This window comes from Penaeus vannamei, chromosome 16 (assembly GCF_042767895.1).
Source record: "Penaeus vannamei isolate JL-2024 chromosome 16, ASM4276789v1, whole genome shotgun sequence".
Classification (NCBI taxonomy): Eukaryota; Metazoa; Arthropoda; class Malacostraca; order Decapoda; family Penaeidae; genus Penaeus; species Penaeus vannamei.
This window is the reverse complement of record NC_091564.1, coordinates 35,057,788-35,075,287: the sequence shown is the minus strand read 5'-3', so window position 1 is coordinate 35,075,287 and position 17,500 is coordinate 35,057,788. Positions and strand designations below refer to the sequence as shown.

At 40.4% G+C, this 17,500-nt stretch overlaps 2 protein-coding genes across 2 annotated transcripts in view; one reads left to right on the top strand and one right to left on the bottom strand.

Moving 5' to 3' along the window:
- The window catches only part of LOC113824831 (RAS oncogene family member Rab32), a 13,007-nt gene extending 6,453 nt beyond the window's left edge, over nucleotides 1–6,554 (top strand). The window contains exons 2-5 of the mRNA XM_070131414.1: nucleotides 4,150–4,357; nucleotides 5,072–5,253; nucleotides 5,815–5,958; nucleotides 6,276–6,554. Coding sequence (XP_069987515.1) covers nucleotides 4,150–4,357; nucleotides 5,072–5,253; nucleotides 5,815–5,958; nucleotides 6,276–6,386 — 645 coding nt within the window. The 3' untranslated portion in view covers nucleotides 6,387–6,554. The remainder of the gene's footprint in view (nucleotides 1–4,149; nucleotides 4,358–5,071; nucleotides 5,254–5,814; nucleotides 5,959–6,275) is intronic.
- A 3,092-nt stretch (nucleotides 6,555–9,646) lies between these two features.
- The window catches only part of LOC113824845 (probable glutamate receptor), an 11,360-nt gene continuing 3,506 nt past the window's right edge, over nucleotides 9,647–17,500 (bottom strand). Inside the window, exons 3-11 of the mRNA XM_070131390.1 lie at nucleotides 16,999–17,105; nucleotides 16,370–16,543; nucleotides 15,482–15,732; nucleotides 14,045–14,262; nucleotides 13,377–13,627; nucleotides 11,003–11,114; nucleotides 10,606–10,719; nucleotides 10,138–10,227; nucleotides 9,647–10,024 (exon numbers count right to left, since the gene is read on the bottom strand). Of these exons, the coding sequence (XP_069987491.1) occupies nucleotides 9,980–10,024; nucleotides 10,138–10,227; nucleotides 10,606–10,719; nucleotides 11,003–11,114; nucleotides 13,377–13,627; nucleotides 14,045–14,262; nucleotides 15,482–15,732; nucleotides 16,370–16,543; nucleotides 16,999–17,105 (1,362 nt within the window). The 3' untranslated portion in view covers nucleotides 9,647–9,979. The remainder of the gene's footprint in view (nucleotides 10,025–10,137; nucleotides 10,228–10,605; nucleotides 10,720–11,002; nucleotides 11,115–13,376; nucleotides 13,628–14,044; nucleotides 14,263–15,481; nucleotides 15,733–16,369; nucleotides 16,544–16,998; nucleotides 17,106–17,500) is intronic.

Below are 17,500 nucleotides of genomic sequence, written 5' to 3'. Positions count from 1 at the left end.
CTCCCTCCCAATCTCCTCCCGTATCTCCCTCCCTCTTCTCTCTCCCTGCCTTCCTTCTCCTCCCCCTTCCCCTTCTCTCTTCCCTTCTCCTTCCTTCCCTCTCCTCCTCACATCCCTCCACTCTCCACTTCCCTCCTCTCATCCCCCATTCCCCTCCCCTCCTTCCGTCCCTCCCTACCTCCCTCTCTCCTCTCCTCCTCTCCTTCCGTCCCTCCCTACCTCCCTCTCTCCTCTCATCCCTCCCCTCCTCTCCTTCCGTCCCTCCCTGCCTCACCCCTCCACTCTCCACTTCCCTCCTCTCATCCCCCATTCCCCTCCTCTCCTTCCGTCCCTCCCTACCTCCCTGTCTCCTCTCCTCCTCTCCTTCCGTCTCTCCCTACCTCCCTCTCTCCTCTCATCCCTCCCCTCCTATCCTTCCGTCTCTCCCTGCCTCTCCTCAAATCCCTCCCTTTCCCCACCTTCTCTCCCTCTCATCCTCTCATCGCTCCTTCCCTCCCCTCCCTCTCCTCTCATCCCCACTCCCTTCCTGTCCTTCCGTCCCTCCTCTCCTCCTCAAATTCCTCCCTTTCCCCTCCTTCCCTCCCTCTCATCCCTCCCTTCCCTCTCCTCCTCCCATCCTCATCTCTCCTCCCTCTCTACCTCCCTCTCCTCCTCCCCTCCTAATCTCTCCTCCCTCCCTACCTCCCTCTCCTCCTCTCAGACCTCCCTTCCCTTCCCCTCCTTCCCTACCTACCTCTCCTCCTCTCCTCCCCTCCCTTCCTACCTTCCTCTCCTCCTCTCATCCCCCCTCCCCTCCTCTCCTTCCCTCCCTCCCTACCTTCCTTTCCTCTCCTTCCTCCTTACCTCCCTCTCCTCTCCTCTTATCCCCCTCCCCTCCTCTCCTTCCCTCCCTCCCTCTCCTCTCATCCCCCCCCCATAGTCATCTCCGTACACAGTCACAAGACAAAAGTGTCCGAACTCAGCGATGTTCCTCCGAATATCATGTTTCAACCTGTTGCTGAGGCTCCTTATCCGTCCCTTCTCATATGTAGTGTTTTTTTTCTTTATCTTCGTCACTTTTTTATTACTTATTGTTTTTTTCTGTTTGCTTTGATATTGTTGGATTGCGTATGATCGATTTTTTTTTGTTATATGGTTCGTCTGTTTTTGTTTGTATATTTGTTTGTCTGGTGGTATGTATGTGTTTGATTGTGTGTGTGTTTGTGCGTGTGTTTGTGTGTGTCTTTGTGTGTGTGTTTGTTTGCTTGTGCGTGCGTGTTTATTTCCTTGTATGTATGTATGTGTGTTTACGTGTGTGTATTTATGTGTTAGTGTTTGCGCGCCAACGTCCGTGCGTGTGTGGTGCATGCGTGTATTTTAATCCTAGCACTACGAGAAAGCAAACACCTCATCGTGGTTTCCATTATCACAAAATAAACTCAATGACATGTCGAGAATTTGATGAAACGTGGCAGGTCTGATTTCAATTTCCTTACGCCAATGTATTTTGTTGTGCGTACCTGTAATTTTTTTTCTTCTTTAATGTACTTTTTAAGATGAATCCTTTCGTATATCTATGGATTAAAACCAATCGATTTGTTTGTTTTTCATATTTCTAAGAATTGGCTTCACCGGCCCATTCTACGTGCAAATGTTTGTAACTTTTTTTCTGTATATCAAGGTTCGGATACTGATCATTATGTGCATTTTAGAAACAATTATTAGATTGTTGAATGGGAAGCGAATGATGGTAATGATAAGTGTAAAGTTTGGAATTAGGTGGAGGACGAGGAAGAAGATGTAGAAGGAGAAGAAGAATAAATAAATAAATAAATAAATAAATAAATAAATAAATAAATAAATAAATAAAGAAGAAGAAGAAGAAGAAGAAGAAGAAGAAGAAGAAGAAGAAGAAGAAGAAGAAGAAGAAGAAGAAGAAGAAGAAGAAGAAGAAGAAAAGGAAAAACAAGAAGAAAAGAAGAAGAAAAGAAGAAGAAGAAGAAGGGAAGAGAACAATTACAAGAAAAGAAAAAAAAAGATGATGGTAATGATGACAATGGCAATGCATATGACGATGCTGATGACTATGACAATGCTGTTAGAAGGAATAGTGATGGCGACGACGACGAAGAAAATGGCGTTGGGGACAAAGCCAGTGACACCGAAGGAGAGAGAAACACAAGAAATAAGGGGGAGAGAAGGGCAGCATCGCCTCGCCTTGGTCATCCGAGGAGGAGGAGGAGGAGGAGGAGGAGAAGAAGAAGAAGAAGAAGAAGAAGAAGAAGAAGAAGAAGAAGAAGAAGAAGAAGAAGAAGAAGAAGAAGAAGAAAAGTATAAGAAGAAGAAGGAGAAGAAGAAGGAGGAGGAGGAGGAGGAGAAGGGGGAGGAGGAGGAGGAGGAGGAGGATCTCTGTCTCTCCGCCCGCAGAAGATTATCTTGGCTCGGGCTTCCATTCGAGTGCCGTGACGTCACAGCCGATGCCTCTTGCCCTGACGATGACGCACGGCCGGAGGGGGGACGCCTTCGGGGTTTCTTGGTGGTGGTTGTGGTGGAGGTGGTGGTGGTGTCACTCTTGGTGGTTGTGGTGGAGGTGTTGGTGGTGGTGTCGCTCTTGGTGGTTGTGGTGGTGGTGTTGTTGGTGGTTGTGGTGGAGGTACTGGTGGTGGTGGAAGTGGTGGTGGTGACGCTCTTGTTTTTGGTGATTGTGGTGGAGGTGTTGGTGGTGGTTGTGGTGGTGTCGCTCTTGGTGGTTGTGGTGGTGGTGTTGGTTTTGTCGGTGGTGGTTGTGGTGGTGTTTCTCGTGTTGGTGGTGGTTGTGGTAGAGGTGTTGGTGGTGGTGTTGCTCTTGTTGACGTACACGGAGAGGGTTGGACTTCGGGACTTCTTGTGAACGGTGTTGTTGTCGCTCTTGTCGTTGCTGTTGTTATCGTTGTAGTTGTTATTGTTATTGTTGTTGTTGTTATTAAAGGATTGAGAAGACGATGGTGGGTTATTAGGCCTTGGCATTATTTTTCTGAAGAAGGTACATGCTAGGTTTAGCTTGTTTGGGGATAAATTTATACATTTATATAGCACACACACAAAAAAAAAATCCTCTATTATATTTCAGGTAGTAATATAGTACGCCCAACGTTGTATATATCATAAGCTATTTTGAGCGTATGTGTAAGTAAGCACCCAAGTTTTCAGTGTAGAGAAAGTAAGATCTATAACACCTTTTATCATATTATTTCAGTTGATTCTTCTCATCAAGTTCGTAAGATAGTTGATTTGATAGATAATTCAATAAATATCAAGAGTATGATTTAGCCTAATTTTTCCATTTTATCCTACCTGATATACATCATTATCCATATCCATGATTATTTCAATTGATTATTATTGTCAAGTTCGTCAAAATAGATAATTCAGTTCAGAATAAGACTATGATTTAGTCTATATTTTCTATCCTATCTTAGTTGAAATACACCATTAATCTGCTAATTTTACTATTCCGACAAATCATTGACGGAATCCATTTTTTTTCACTATCTCAACTTGCCAGGCGAATGGAATCTAATCATGTCACTCCCCAAACCAATCAGACACATAATTAACCCTTTATTTGATGAAACCCGATGCCCTCACAGTCCAGGAAGATATATAACCACTCAAGGAATTCAACCCAGTCTTCTCACTACCCGATCTACTAGGCAGACGTTTAACCAATCATCTAATCTCATTCTCTCTTCAATACCCCGATCTCCTAGACAGACGTTTAACCAATCATCTAATCTCATTCTCTCTTCAATACCCCGATCTCCTAGACAGACGTTTAACCAATCATCTAATCTCATTCTCTCTTCAATACCCCGATCTCCTAGACAGACATTTAACCAATCATCTAATCTCATTCTCTCTTCAATATCCCGATCTACTAGCCAGACAATTAACCAATCATCTAATCTCATTCTTTCTCTTCAGTACGCCAATCTCCCAGACAGACAATTAACCAATCATCTGATCTCATTCTTTCTCTTCAGAACGCCAATCTCCCAGACAGACAATGAACCAATCATCTAATCTCATTCTCTAATCAGTACCCAGACCTACCAGACAAACAGATCACCACCGCATCCAAACCCGAATCCCGTGACTAATCTGAACTCTCTCCTTCCCTCACCCTATCAGGCAGGTGCAAGCACAGACAAGCGCGAGCACCTGTACAAAATCCTGGTGATTGGCGAACTGGGAACCGGGAAAACGTCGATTATCAAGCGCTATGTCCACCAGTTCTTCAGCCAGCATTACCGGGCCACCATCGGCGTCGACTTCGCTCTCAAAGTCCTCAACTGGGATAGCAATACAGTCATCCGTCTGCAGCTCTGGGATATTGCAGGTGAGAGGAGGTGGGGGTGGAGGATAGGGTAGGGGGGGGGTGCCGGAAGGGGGTTGGGGAGTGTTGGTGTTTGTATGTACGAGTGTCTGGGTAGAAGAGGACGGTGGGAGGGTGGGAGAGAGAGGGGGGGGGTGAATGAATAGAGGGAAGAAGACTAGGTGGATGGGGGAAGTGGTTGAGTGAGCGGATGGATGAGTAAATGAATGAGAGAGAGATAGAGAGAGAGAGAGAGAATAAAGGAGAAGAATATTTAAAACATCTAGAAAAGGGACCATAGAAATTGAACAATTTTGTCTGAAATGTTTTGTGCTTTTCCAAATAACAGTAATTATAATCATACGAATTTTCCTCGATATTTTAAGAAAGCAATACCCCCCCCCCCCCCGCCCCCTCAATATGCTACAATACAACAACGATATTCCACAGTGCTTCAATACCGCAAACTTGAAAATTCCCTTACTCTCTGAAGACCGCAGCCAAAATCTTCCTCGACACCTAACGACCCCCAAAACACATCCCCATCCTTAATCATAACGACCCCCAAAACACATCCCCATCCTCAATCATAACGACCCCCCAAAACATCCCCATCCTCAATCCTAACGACCCCCCAAAACACATCCCCATCCTCAATCATAACGACCCCCCAAAACACATCCCCATCCCCAATCATTTCAAAACACCAAAAGAGAATCCCTTTTCCGCCCCCTCCAGGCCAAGAGCGCTTCGGAAACATGACTCGGGTGTACTACAAGGAGGCAGTAGGAGCCTTTGTGGTTTTCGACGTGACTCGCGCCCAGACCTTCGACGCCGTGACGAAGTGGAAGACGGACCTCGACACGAAGGTCACTCTCGCCGACGGATCGCCCATTCCTGCGGTTCTGCTTGCTAATAAGGTACGAGGGCAGTGGGGGAGTGTTCTTTATTTGTTCTCTATTTTCCTTTTCTTGTTCTGTGGGTTTTTGGTGGGGTTCTGTTTTTCTTTTCTTTCTTGTTTTGTGAGTTTTTTTCTATTACTTCTATTGTTGTGACTACTACTGTTTCATTTACTACTTGTACTATTACTTCTGCTTTAACTACAGCCACTGCTACTACTCTTACCAACGCTATCACCACTAGTAATACTAGCTTATACTATTTCTACTATTACTATTTACTTCTGTCGATAATACTATTATTACTACTACCTCTTTTACAACTATTTTACTACTACTCCTATATTAAGTTTCAATACGTTCATGAGTCGTATATATATCTATGTTTATCTGTCTATTTGTCTATGTATTTATCTTTTTTATCTATTTATCTATCTATCTATTTATATATCATGTTCGCATTCCTTTTTCTATATGATTATTTATACATGGATTTGCACAATTATCTATTACTTCACCCGTATTTTTGTATTCATATATTCATATATTACCCCCTGTACTTATTCACCAAATCCTTTACAGTGTGACCAGCCCAAGGAAGGGGTCGTGAACAACCCTGCCCGAATGGACGACTACTGCCGAGAGAGAGGCTTCAGCGGATGGTTCGAGACTTCTGCCAAAGAGAACATTAACATCGACGAAGCATCACGATTTCTTGTTAACAAGGTGTGTTTAACTGGAGCTTTATTAATGTTTTTCAGGAGTGGGTGTGCGTTCTAGAAATTTGATCGGAAGTATATTCGATGAAGGATATGAATTAATGATAGATAGTTTCTCATGAAAAGGGATTTTTGTGTTACTGGATGTATTTATATAAATATATAAGGTTGTCCCCAATACATTTACATTTCCTCATTGTTGAATGATCCATATTGAGATTTTGTGTAGGAAATATAGCGTATCCCGAAAACGCACCATTAGATGTATATGTCTTTAATTCCCGTATTCTGCAACGAGAAATCTCACCTCTCCAACGCCCCCAGATCCTAAGCAACGAAAAGCAGGGCATGATGATGACCGAATCCCTGGACACCGACAAGTTCTCCATCGACGGAAAGGCCAATCCTGCCGAGAAAGCCGCTTGCCGATGCTAAAGGAAGCCAGATGCTGAACTCCCACCCACGCTTAGAAGTACTGGGGTGTTCTTTATAGAATGCCGACGCTAATGAGTGCATTTCCATTCGCCGAGAGCTCCCTGCCGCCGGAGCAGGTAGTGAGACATTGAGACGAGGTGCGTGTTGTTTACGAGCAGGATGCACTGAGGTTGCAGGAAGGGTCACGCACGTCCTTATGAAGAAATAAAGGGATGGGGAGTGATCACGTTATGGCACTTGCAGTATGATGTGATATCCTTATTTGTCTTCTTAATTTTTAATAGGAAGCAATAGGATTATTTGGACTTGGTAATACTCAGTGAAAATAGGAGGAAATGTTAAGCATAGGCAACTGGGGTATTGATATGTATTTTGGCAGTGATATGGATTTTGGACTTTCTTTTCTTTTGGTTTTTATTTATTAATGAAAAAAATGTTTGAGTGGTTCTGTTGCACAAGATAAGTTGTTTTATCTTTACATATTCAAAGAGAATATTATGCAATTCCAGACTTACTGAAGATGCGTTTCGTTGTGTTTCCAGGTGATTTACTTGTTTTGATTTCACTTTCTTCAACTTCTTATTTTTCCCAAAAAATCAATTACCAGTGGCTGAACTTGTACATAATTAGAGGATAATCATTTTGTATTAGACCATCATTGTCTTCGTCTTTTTTGTTTGCTTTCAAAAGTCACGTTATAACTTCAATTTCCAAAGCTTGAAGTTCTGTCTTTGAGATTTCTATTCGTTCAGTTGCAGAACAAAGACAATAATATATTTGGACGGACTGCATGTAAGAGATCAATTTGTATAGATTGTAAAAAGTGATTTTAGATATTTTGGATTTGACAGAATGTTATAAAAGTTTTTTTATCATAAGAAACTTGAACCTAAAGCAGGGTTTAGAGAGAAATGGAGTGTCCCGCTGTTGTGCCATAGATTGAAGTAGAGTTAGGTACTCTTTCCATCCATTTTTTTACACATAGAACATCACAACAGGAGCTTATGCTGTGTATCTCTTGCTTTCTCATTTGAAAAGATGAGAGTGTGAGGTGGAACTTTATATTGGGCAGTAGACTTCTGTTCATATCAATATAGTGCTTTCTGGACCAATTCCTGTGATACATTAATACTGTAAAGACTTTGCAGTGGTTCTTTTTATGAATATGTTGAATTAAGAGAGGTGACATTTTACGTCTTTTTTCTTTTCTTATATAAATGTGTTCATATGAATAATGCCAATTGCACTGGAATGTGTTAAAACTGTTTGACTAGATCTGTATAGAAGGATAGATGATGTAGAAGGAGAAGACACATTGTTTTTGTTATAACTTGTGGTGCTTTGTGACCATGGATTAATGTTTTTCTTTGAGTAGTTTCTTTTTTCGGCTTTGATATAAGAAAAAGACCACATTTAAAAAAAAATGTACGAACTTGAAAACATTAGCATCGTTAGAAAAGGAATTTGATTTTCAACTCAGTATTAGCATTATTTCCATTAAGTAAGTGGATATTTGATGTATTATTTTGAAAATAAGTTTTTTTTTTCTCTTGTATATTTTAGAGAATTTTAAAGACCATAAGTTTTTATACCCGCATATAAACTGAAACGTATCATGACTGCATTGACATTACTTTTGGTCTTCCACTGAAAACAGACTGAATGTACAAGAAATTCTTCATCATAATAATAATGGTATGTACAGTATATATGTTACAAAATAGATGTAGCCAAAAATGATGTCCACAATTAAAGAAATCCATTGCTCACCCAATCACGTTTTATGTACAGTATCTCACATTATCTATTTTCATGTTACTGTATTTAGTTTTGCAGATAAATTAAGGCCGGTCCTCAAGGATAGAAAGACAAGCATGTAGTGAATGAATAGCTGGTCCATGTATTATAAGAGAACTCCCAAGTTAAGTTATATATACATACGTATTTATATATATATATATATATATATATATATATATATATATATGTATATATTATATATATATATATATTATACATTTATATATATGTGTATATATTTATATATATATGTATATATTTATATATATATGTATATATTTATATATATATATATATTTATATATATATGTATATATTTATATATATATGTATATATTTATATATATGTATATATATATATATATATATATATATATATATATATATTTATACATATGTATATATATTTATATATATATATATATTAAAATATATGATATATATATAATATATATATATGATATATATATATATATATATATATATATATATATATATATATATATATATATATATATATATATATATATATATATATATATATATATTTGCTTATGAGCAGTTTATAGGGAAAATTGTGTTCAACTGTTGACATGTTAGGAAGAACATTTATTTAGGTGAAATGTGAACTACTACCTTTTGGTCATATCAAATTTTGTAGTTAGATGTGTAAGATTTTCAAAACATGGTCGAAAATTGTTGCCATAAGGATTTATTGTTTGTGTATTTTGGTTGGTTCTATACAAAAAAGAGACGTCTGTTTCAACAGGATTCCATATATTTTTCTTATTGATTTAGAATGCATTATATATTTATTTAGTCATACAAGCAAACACTTTACTCAGATGGTGGGAAAAGTTACGAATCACAGTCTACTTGTTATATTTTGTTATTATCTCCGTACATTAACAAAGAAGAATTTTAGCATATGTGTTCAGGTCTGCATGGTGTGTAAAACTACAAAACCAACAAAAAAAAACAACTCATCAGGAAGAAATGAGTAGCTGATTACACTGAGATTAATATACAGTGCATATTCCCTTATGGATTGCAAAATTTGTAATTGAATTAGAAAAGTGAGCAAAATGAGTACCAGTTGTAAGTAAGCCTTAGGTCAGCTACTTCTTGTTAGCCGAGGCTTTTATGTACAAAAGTTGTTGAAGGATTTGATACTGTCATCACTTGTTTAAACTATTGATATTTGGGGAGATTCCATTATCTTTGTGTGTTATACCACCTGTTATAGATATTTAAGGTATTTTGTGTGTAACTTGCTGCAGAATCAGTAATAAAGAATGCTTCTTATATGTCTTTTTTTCATTTGCTCTTTTAGTAATGGTTGTTTGGATATATTTAATGAGTATGGATTTTTTTATTAATGAGTGTAAAGGTATCTAAAAGTGGGGCATCGAGTTCCTGAGAAGGATCTTAAATGGTAGGAGAAAGTGGCGATACATTTTTAATAAATTTTATTATTCACTTATACATGAAGATACTATGTAAACTCTCTATGATAATCTGATGCAATCTCTCTCTCTCTCTTAATTATATTTTCATACCTTAGAAAAAAATACTGGGAGCCTGAGCTTACCGTACACTGTATATAGTTTTTAAAGCATATCTTATATGTTTCGATACCAATGCTTTCAGCATTACTTATAGGCGTAGTCTTTCCTAAAGAAACATTACCATTTCACCTAAATCTAAAACATAAAACACAACTAAATCCAGGAAGTGCTTTTCACAAAATCACAAAATATATCATAACATATTCACACCACTGAACTCAATTTTTATCCAGTCGCAATTCCATGTTTTTTATCTTTTATACAAATAACCTGGAACAGATAATACAGAATTAATGTACGAACAGTCCATTAATTCAGACATGCAGAAGTCACAGATGTATCCAGTATATTTATCAACATAACGTTTATTGTTTATGGTTGACCTGGGATATTGTCTTGATACTTCCGCAGAGGCTGGGTTGGCTTTCATTCTCCATGTATTTCGTCGGGGCAAGTGTCCCTCTGCTCTGTTCCTGAAAGTACAATTGCAGATTCAGGAAATCGGCTACAAACATGAGAGATAGTAGACACATCCAGAACTGTGAAGCGCACGCGCGCGCGCACACACACACACACACACACACACACACACACACACACACACACACACACACACACACACACACACACACACACACACACACACACACACACACACACACACACACACACACACACACATGTTACTTTGAGTTTGCGAGCGTCTAAAACTTGTAATTGTATACGTTTGTATATGCATCAGCATTAATAATACAAGAAAAATAGTACAGGGCAGACAACAGCTAAAAAAGGTAAAACTATTAACAACGATGCCAATGATAAAGGGAAAACCAATTACATGAAAAGGGTACCTGATGGCTTTTCCTTTGCTGGTAATATCGAAACTGAAAAACGGTTCTTTCGAGGCACAGGAAGATGCCACTTGCCAGAGCGCCGCACCCGAGCATTACGAATGCCGTGAAGACCTGAAAAAAAGGAATGTGTGGATATATAAACAGCGTAAGGTTTACTTGACGGAAAAGGCAGTAAAAGCAACATAACACACAGATATGACAGAGAGAGAGAGAGAGAGAGAGAGAGAGAGAGAGAGAGAGAGAGAGAGAGAGAGAGAGAGAGAGAGAGAGAGAGAGAGAGAGAGAGAGAGAGAGAGAGAGAGAGAGAGAGAGAGAGAGAGAGAGAGAGAGAGAGAGACGCACACATATACTAAAAACCGTTACTGAACCACCTCAAATAGCCCCGGGCACCCACCTGTTTGAGGCCCAAGGCAACCACAGGCTGGTCTGGGCACGAGTAGTAAGAATTAGGGTACCAGTCGAGCAACATCTTCTGCAGCAGTCCAGACTCGCGTAGTCTGCTGATGCTAAAAAGTACATGGTTTGCAAAAGAAGTTAGGACATATATATAGGTCTGTGTATGTGTTTTGTTGTACGTGTTAACGGAGTGTGAATTTGTGTGTGTGTGTGTGTGTGTGTGTGTGTGTGTGTGTGTGTGTGTGTGTGTGTGTGTGTGTGTGTGTGTGTGTGTGTGTGTGTGTGTGTGTGCGCGCGTGTGTGTGTGCGCGCGTGTGTGTGTGTGTGTGTTTGTGTGTGCACAGTTAGTTATACACTTATTCTGTTCTGTTTCATTAAGGCATGATTATTATAGATACGTAGCTTTAATAAAAATAATAACTATTATATGGTTCATATAACTTTAGGAAATAATACACAGAAAACTTAGTACAGCAAAATCCAATAAACACCATCCTTAAACCAATTCACACGCAGTGAATTGGACGCCATTTTATATCAGAGGATAATCATTATTTCCCTTATCGAAGAAGAATCTCAAAGGAAAGTCCAACAGGCGGACAGAACCCTTTGAACTCTCATTACTAATGTATCCAAGTCTCTAGGCCTACACAAACGACTGCCCAATTATACTTAGGTTCCCTAACCTGTCTCCCGCCCTTCATCATCTCGTCTCTTTGTGCGACCGTATATGCCACACACTCGCTATATGCAGACCTAAATTCCGTTTCTGGACATAGGCCTCTCCCGATCTGCGCCACCTTCCTGGGTATGGTCATCATCTCGTCCTCTTTGTGCGAACGTATATGCCACACGCTCGCTACATTCAGCCTTCTAAATTCCGTTGCAAGACATAGGCCTTCCCCAGTCTGCGCCACCTTCCTGGGTATGGTTTGCTTCATAGGGAGGAAAAAAGGCCGTACACTACCACGCCAGTCTGGTGCGGGTTGGTAGGGGTCTTTACAGTCACGTGTGTATGGAGTTGTATCTAAATCATGTCTTTGTATTTATGTATCTATATGCTGGCGTCTTTTATCTGTATATACTCCTGGCGGGTATTATTATTATTATTATTATTTTTGCGTATAACTATTTTGTTTTTGCTATTGAGCCTCAACGTACAATCAATAGCAAGGTTATGAATGAGCCTTTCTAGGTGATTTTTAAATGGCTTATCAATACACGACGTACTATGGTTGTCTTCTTAATTACCTGCAATAAGAATTTAAGCCTAACCATAAAAGGGAAAACGTTTTTTGCCATCACGCTTGTTATCAGCAACAAAAGGGATATTTTGACCACGTACTGCGGATTGTATTATACATCCGCATCAGTGAATTGATTATGCGTCCTACAGAGGTAAGGGTGGGGGGGGGAGGGGGTAATTGGAAGGAACGAGGGAGACACTCAATTATGCCACCATATTTCACGGTCAAGAATGGGTCTTCTCATATGCATTAGCTATAAATAACCTATAATTGGATCCCGTTTCAGCTGATGGAAGCGTATTTCGGTTACACAGAAGTCCATCATAATGGTATGGCACATCATATCAGAATTTGCGAGTCATGGCTAGCTTTTCGTCCTTCAACAGATTAATAGGATTTTCTGCTTCACTGAATTCCTGATGGGTTAATCGCGCCCTCGGTGATGCTTGGACTCGATCCGGTTTCCGTAGTAAAAACTGGTCGTTTCTTAACAGCTGAGGGCAACAAAAACGCCAAGCCAGCATCACCCTAATAACATTATTATTGTTATATCATTATCATTACCATATTAGTATTATTTTCATTAGTATCAACAGTGCATTTATGATTATTATACTCATCGTTATAATCACCATTATTATGGTCATTATTACTATTAGGCAACCATAACCCTGCAAAAACGCCCAACTTCTTACAGGTCGTTTCACATCAAGTTTCAGATCTGAAGGCCTTTTAATCTCGGTCCCTTTGAAATCGGATAGAAAAAAAAGCCAGAGAATTTCAACAAAAAGCCGAGGAGAAGTAGACAAAACACTGCATCTTCTTCTTCTTCTTCCTTGTCTTAATCCCTAGTAAGGTCAGCCATTCAAACACACTGCCTGTAACGTGGCCTGTCCCTTGCTATCTCTCTCTTGCAACGTATCATCCAATATACAGCGAGAATCTGGAATTTTACAGTTGCATGAAAGGAGTGAAGCTGGAATCTTACAATTGCACGAAAGGAATGAAGCTGGAATTTTAGTTGCATGAAGGGAGTGAAGCTGGATTTTTACAGTTGCATGAGAGGAAGAAGATGCTCTTGCTGTCCCCACCCCAAGCCAAACCCCAACGCATCTCAACACCCACAAGTGATCGAAGAGCTGCACGTACGGCGCGCCCTTGGGCCAGCCGAGCGAGCCGTCGTTGAAGAGCAGGTGCTGGCGGGCCGAGCGGAAGGTGCACGCCCCCACGCTGTCGAGGCGCTGGATCTCGTAGGTGCCCACGTAGGCGAAGTCCGAGTCCTGGAGAGCCTGTGCCCTCAGCTCCTTGTAAGATTTGGCCAGCGTGTCCGGGTGGGGCGCGATGAGGGAGTTGAAGTACTGGATGAAGTTCTGGTTCTGGTTGGGTAAGAGGAGGAGGGGGGGGGGTGAGTTCATTTGGTGCTGTATCTTTATTGCATAGGGCGTATTTTCCTGCCCTGCAACACAAAAGGGAAAAAAGCAAAAAAGGAAAAGAAAAAGTTACTGATTTCTTTAATCCAACAATTCATTTCATAAAATGATATTAAAGGAATGACACATACTTTCATGAGCTACGTATAATTTATGAAGAAAAAAATCATAAAAGTTTCTTTCATAAAACTATATAAATTAAATAGCTCATATCTTCATTAATTCCATATATTTTGTTAAGAAAAGCAGTTAATCGAAATACCATTAAAACAAAATATTAGAAATGCAGTATATGAGAAAAGCAGAAAATCCAATACACACACACACACACACACAAAAAAACAAAAAAACTTGGCTTCCCACCTTGAAGAACTCCTCAAGAACCGACCCCTTCTGGATCCCGAGCCGGTGCTTGCCGATCCGCTGAATATCAGCCAGGGAATCGAAGGGGAGGTCGTCGCCCTGCACCGTCAGGAAGGAGACGAGGGTGGCCGAGTACGCCGCCACGACGACCACCCCGACCATGTACGCAATCCAGAACACCGCCCGGAGGTTGCTCACTTCAGGAGATATGGTCCATCCTGGCGCGGGGAAGGGAAGGGCGTGGAGATGCGCGGAGGGGCGGTGAAGTGAAAGTCATGAGGTGTGTTTATGTTGAAGTGAAAGTCATGAGGTGTGTTTATCTTGAAGTGAAAGGCATGAGGTGTGTTTATGTTGAAGTGAAAGTCATGAGGTGTGTTTATCTTGAAGTGAAAGTCATGAGGTGTGTTTATCTTGAAGTGAAAGTCAAGAGTTGTGTTTATCTTGAAGTGAAAGTCATGAGGTGTGTTTATCTTAAAGTGAAAGTCATGAGGTGTGTTTATCTTGATGTGAAAGTCATGAGGTGTGTTTATGTTGAAGTGAAAGTCATGAGGAGTGTTTATCTTGAAGTGAAAGTCATGAGGTGTGTTTATCTTGAAGTGAAAGTCATGAGGTGTGTTTATCTTGAAGTGAAAGCCATGAGGTGTTATTATCTTGAAGTGAAAGTCATGAGGTGTTATTATCTTGAAGTGAAAGCCATGAGGTGTTATTATCTTGAAGTGAAAGTCATGAGGTGTTATTATCTTGAAGTGAAGGGAAGGGCGTTTCATGCTGGTGTTTCTATCATGGACGCTGAGTTGCATATAGATACATTGTGCTGTGAAACTGAGAATTGTTTGCACCTGCCCGCTCATCACAGTTGCATACGTTGCTGTGTGCTTGTGTTTTGTAAGTATTGTATTATGTTTTGCCATCAAGTACAGTTTAATGGCATAATCATTAACTTTTTTCATTAACTTCAAAAGTACCCTTCCATGGGGCCTTGAGATAATAAACATAGGGAGTCTTGTTATAGTATTTATTTTTATTCATGAATTTGAAAGCCTGAATTCCCCCAAAATCGACATAAAGTTATCAAAAATGATCACTTTGTTAAACTCAAACAAACGCACCTAAAGTATTTATGTTTTATGACGTCTTTTTGTAACATGCATAATAGAGTATGTCTATATCTGTCGATAAGAGTCTATAGAGTCTAAATAGTCTAAATTGAAGATCTTTTTTAAGACAAAAACTCCATCTTTGAATCATCCTCATAGCGAATCTTTTTTCATGGACGGAATCGACGGAGCCTCCCGCCACATTTCATTTAATTTCGAAAGCAGTGTTTCCAAACCATTCCCCAAACTGATTCCACGGCTACACTTTAACAAATAAAACGCTAAATCAACCAGAATTATATATAATACTAATAAAAATAAATCTCCCGACGTCCCATACCCTGCTGAGTGATGGCGGCCCACATGACCATGGAGGCGTCCGACTTCCAGTCTCGGAAACGCTGCAGTCGATTCGAGGGCGACTTCAGCCTCCCCTCCCGCCAGCAGTACCACGTTGCCATCGCCCAGAACAGGATCCCCAGCAGCACCAACGCCAGGAGGAGGCAGACCCACAGCCCCAGCGAGAAGGGCCGAGTGTAAGAGGTCCAGGACACGGAAGCTCTCTCCGGAGGGCGGGCGAAGATGCGGTAGCTGGGGATGACACACCAGGCATGCGAACCAACAGTTCTTAGTGACGAAAACACACCAACCGCAGACATATCTCCATATGTGTGGGAAAAAGAAAAAGAAAACAAAGGAGGGATGAAGAAAATGAAGCAGAAAATACCGCATGCGAATCGTCCACGAACACGAAGACCCTAATGAGGACAGAGACGTCATATGTAAAAAAAAACGTTTTTTTTTTACAGTACTCACTCCAATCACAGCTACATTTACGTGCATGAGTAGTGTGTGCATACGTATCTTTCACTAAAACTTAATATGGACAAGGAGACTCAATATGCACTTCTTTATTTATTTAGTTTATTTATTACCATTACCACTATTATCATTATCATCGCTAGTAGTCAATGTTATCATCATCATTATCCTTATTACTTCTATTCTCAAGATCATTACAATTATCTGTTTTATTCTGAACATCATTATTACTGATATCATTGACATTACTATCATTATCATTATTCTCATCATTACTAATACTGTTACTATTATTATTATCAATAATACCAATACTACTACTATTACTACTACTACTACTACTACTACTACTACTACTAAAGATAATAATGATAATAACCATTCAACACTCGAGGACCACACTCACCTAAACTTGACGAGCACCGAGGAATAGTCGACGGCTTGAGTCCGCGAGTAAGTCCTCGAGAGATACGCTACGATCACGTCCGCCTTTCCCCTGTGCAGGTCGCCGATGAGACCCGTCCAGGTGCCGTTCGACTCGGCCCCGAACTCTCCGTCGTCGGGAGTCCTGACGGAGTAGCTGAAGGAGTAGGGGTGTGGGGGAGGTTTAGGTGGTGGTGGTAATAGTAATAATAGTAATGATAATAATAATAATGATAATAATAGTCATGATTTTACTAATAATGATAAAAGCAATAATAACAATGACAATTATAATGATAAAACACACACACACACACACACACACACACACACACACACACACACAAACACACACATATACACAAACACAAACACACACCCGCACACACACACAAACACACACCCGCACACACACACAAACACACACATATACACAAACACACACACACACATACACAAACACGCACACACAAACAAACACACACACACAAACACATAAACCCTAACCACAAAATCCTCCTCCTACCCCCCACCCCCCCCCAAAAAAAAAAAAAAAAACCCCCACAACATCACCATCGGCCACGCCCCTACACCCACGCCCCCAGTACTCACGTGAAGTTCATTTCCTTCCGAAGGACCTCCCACACGTCCCCGAAGAATCCTGAAAGGAGATCCCGCTTCTGTTGGGAATCGAACCTGGAATTGTGCGCCCGGGAGTCCTGTGGGAGGAGACGAGAGGATGTGGGAGGGATTTGGAATCTTGGAATTCGGGAATGTATCTGGGATTTGGGAATGTTTCCTGGAATGGATGTGTATCTGTCTGTCTGTCTATCTATCTTTCAATTTATTTATCTATCTCTCTATCTATCTATTAGTCGAGAACATGATATAGAACTGGAAACATAAAATACATAAAATACGTAAAATACGTAAGGTAATACGTACCGGGATAGATAATACATGTAGGAAAAGAGACAACAACAACAGAGGATACACTAGGGAATAGAGGATACACCAGAGGATAGAGGATACACCAGCGAATAGAGGATACATCAGGGAATAGAGGATACACCAGGAAATAGAGGATAACCAGTGAATAGAGGATACACCAGCG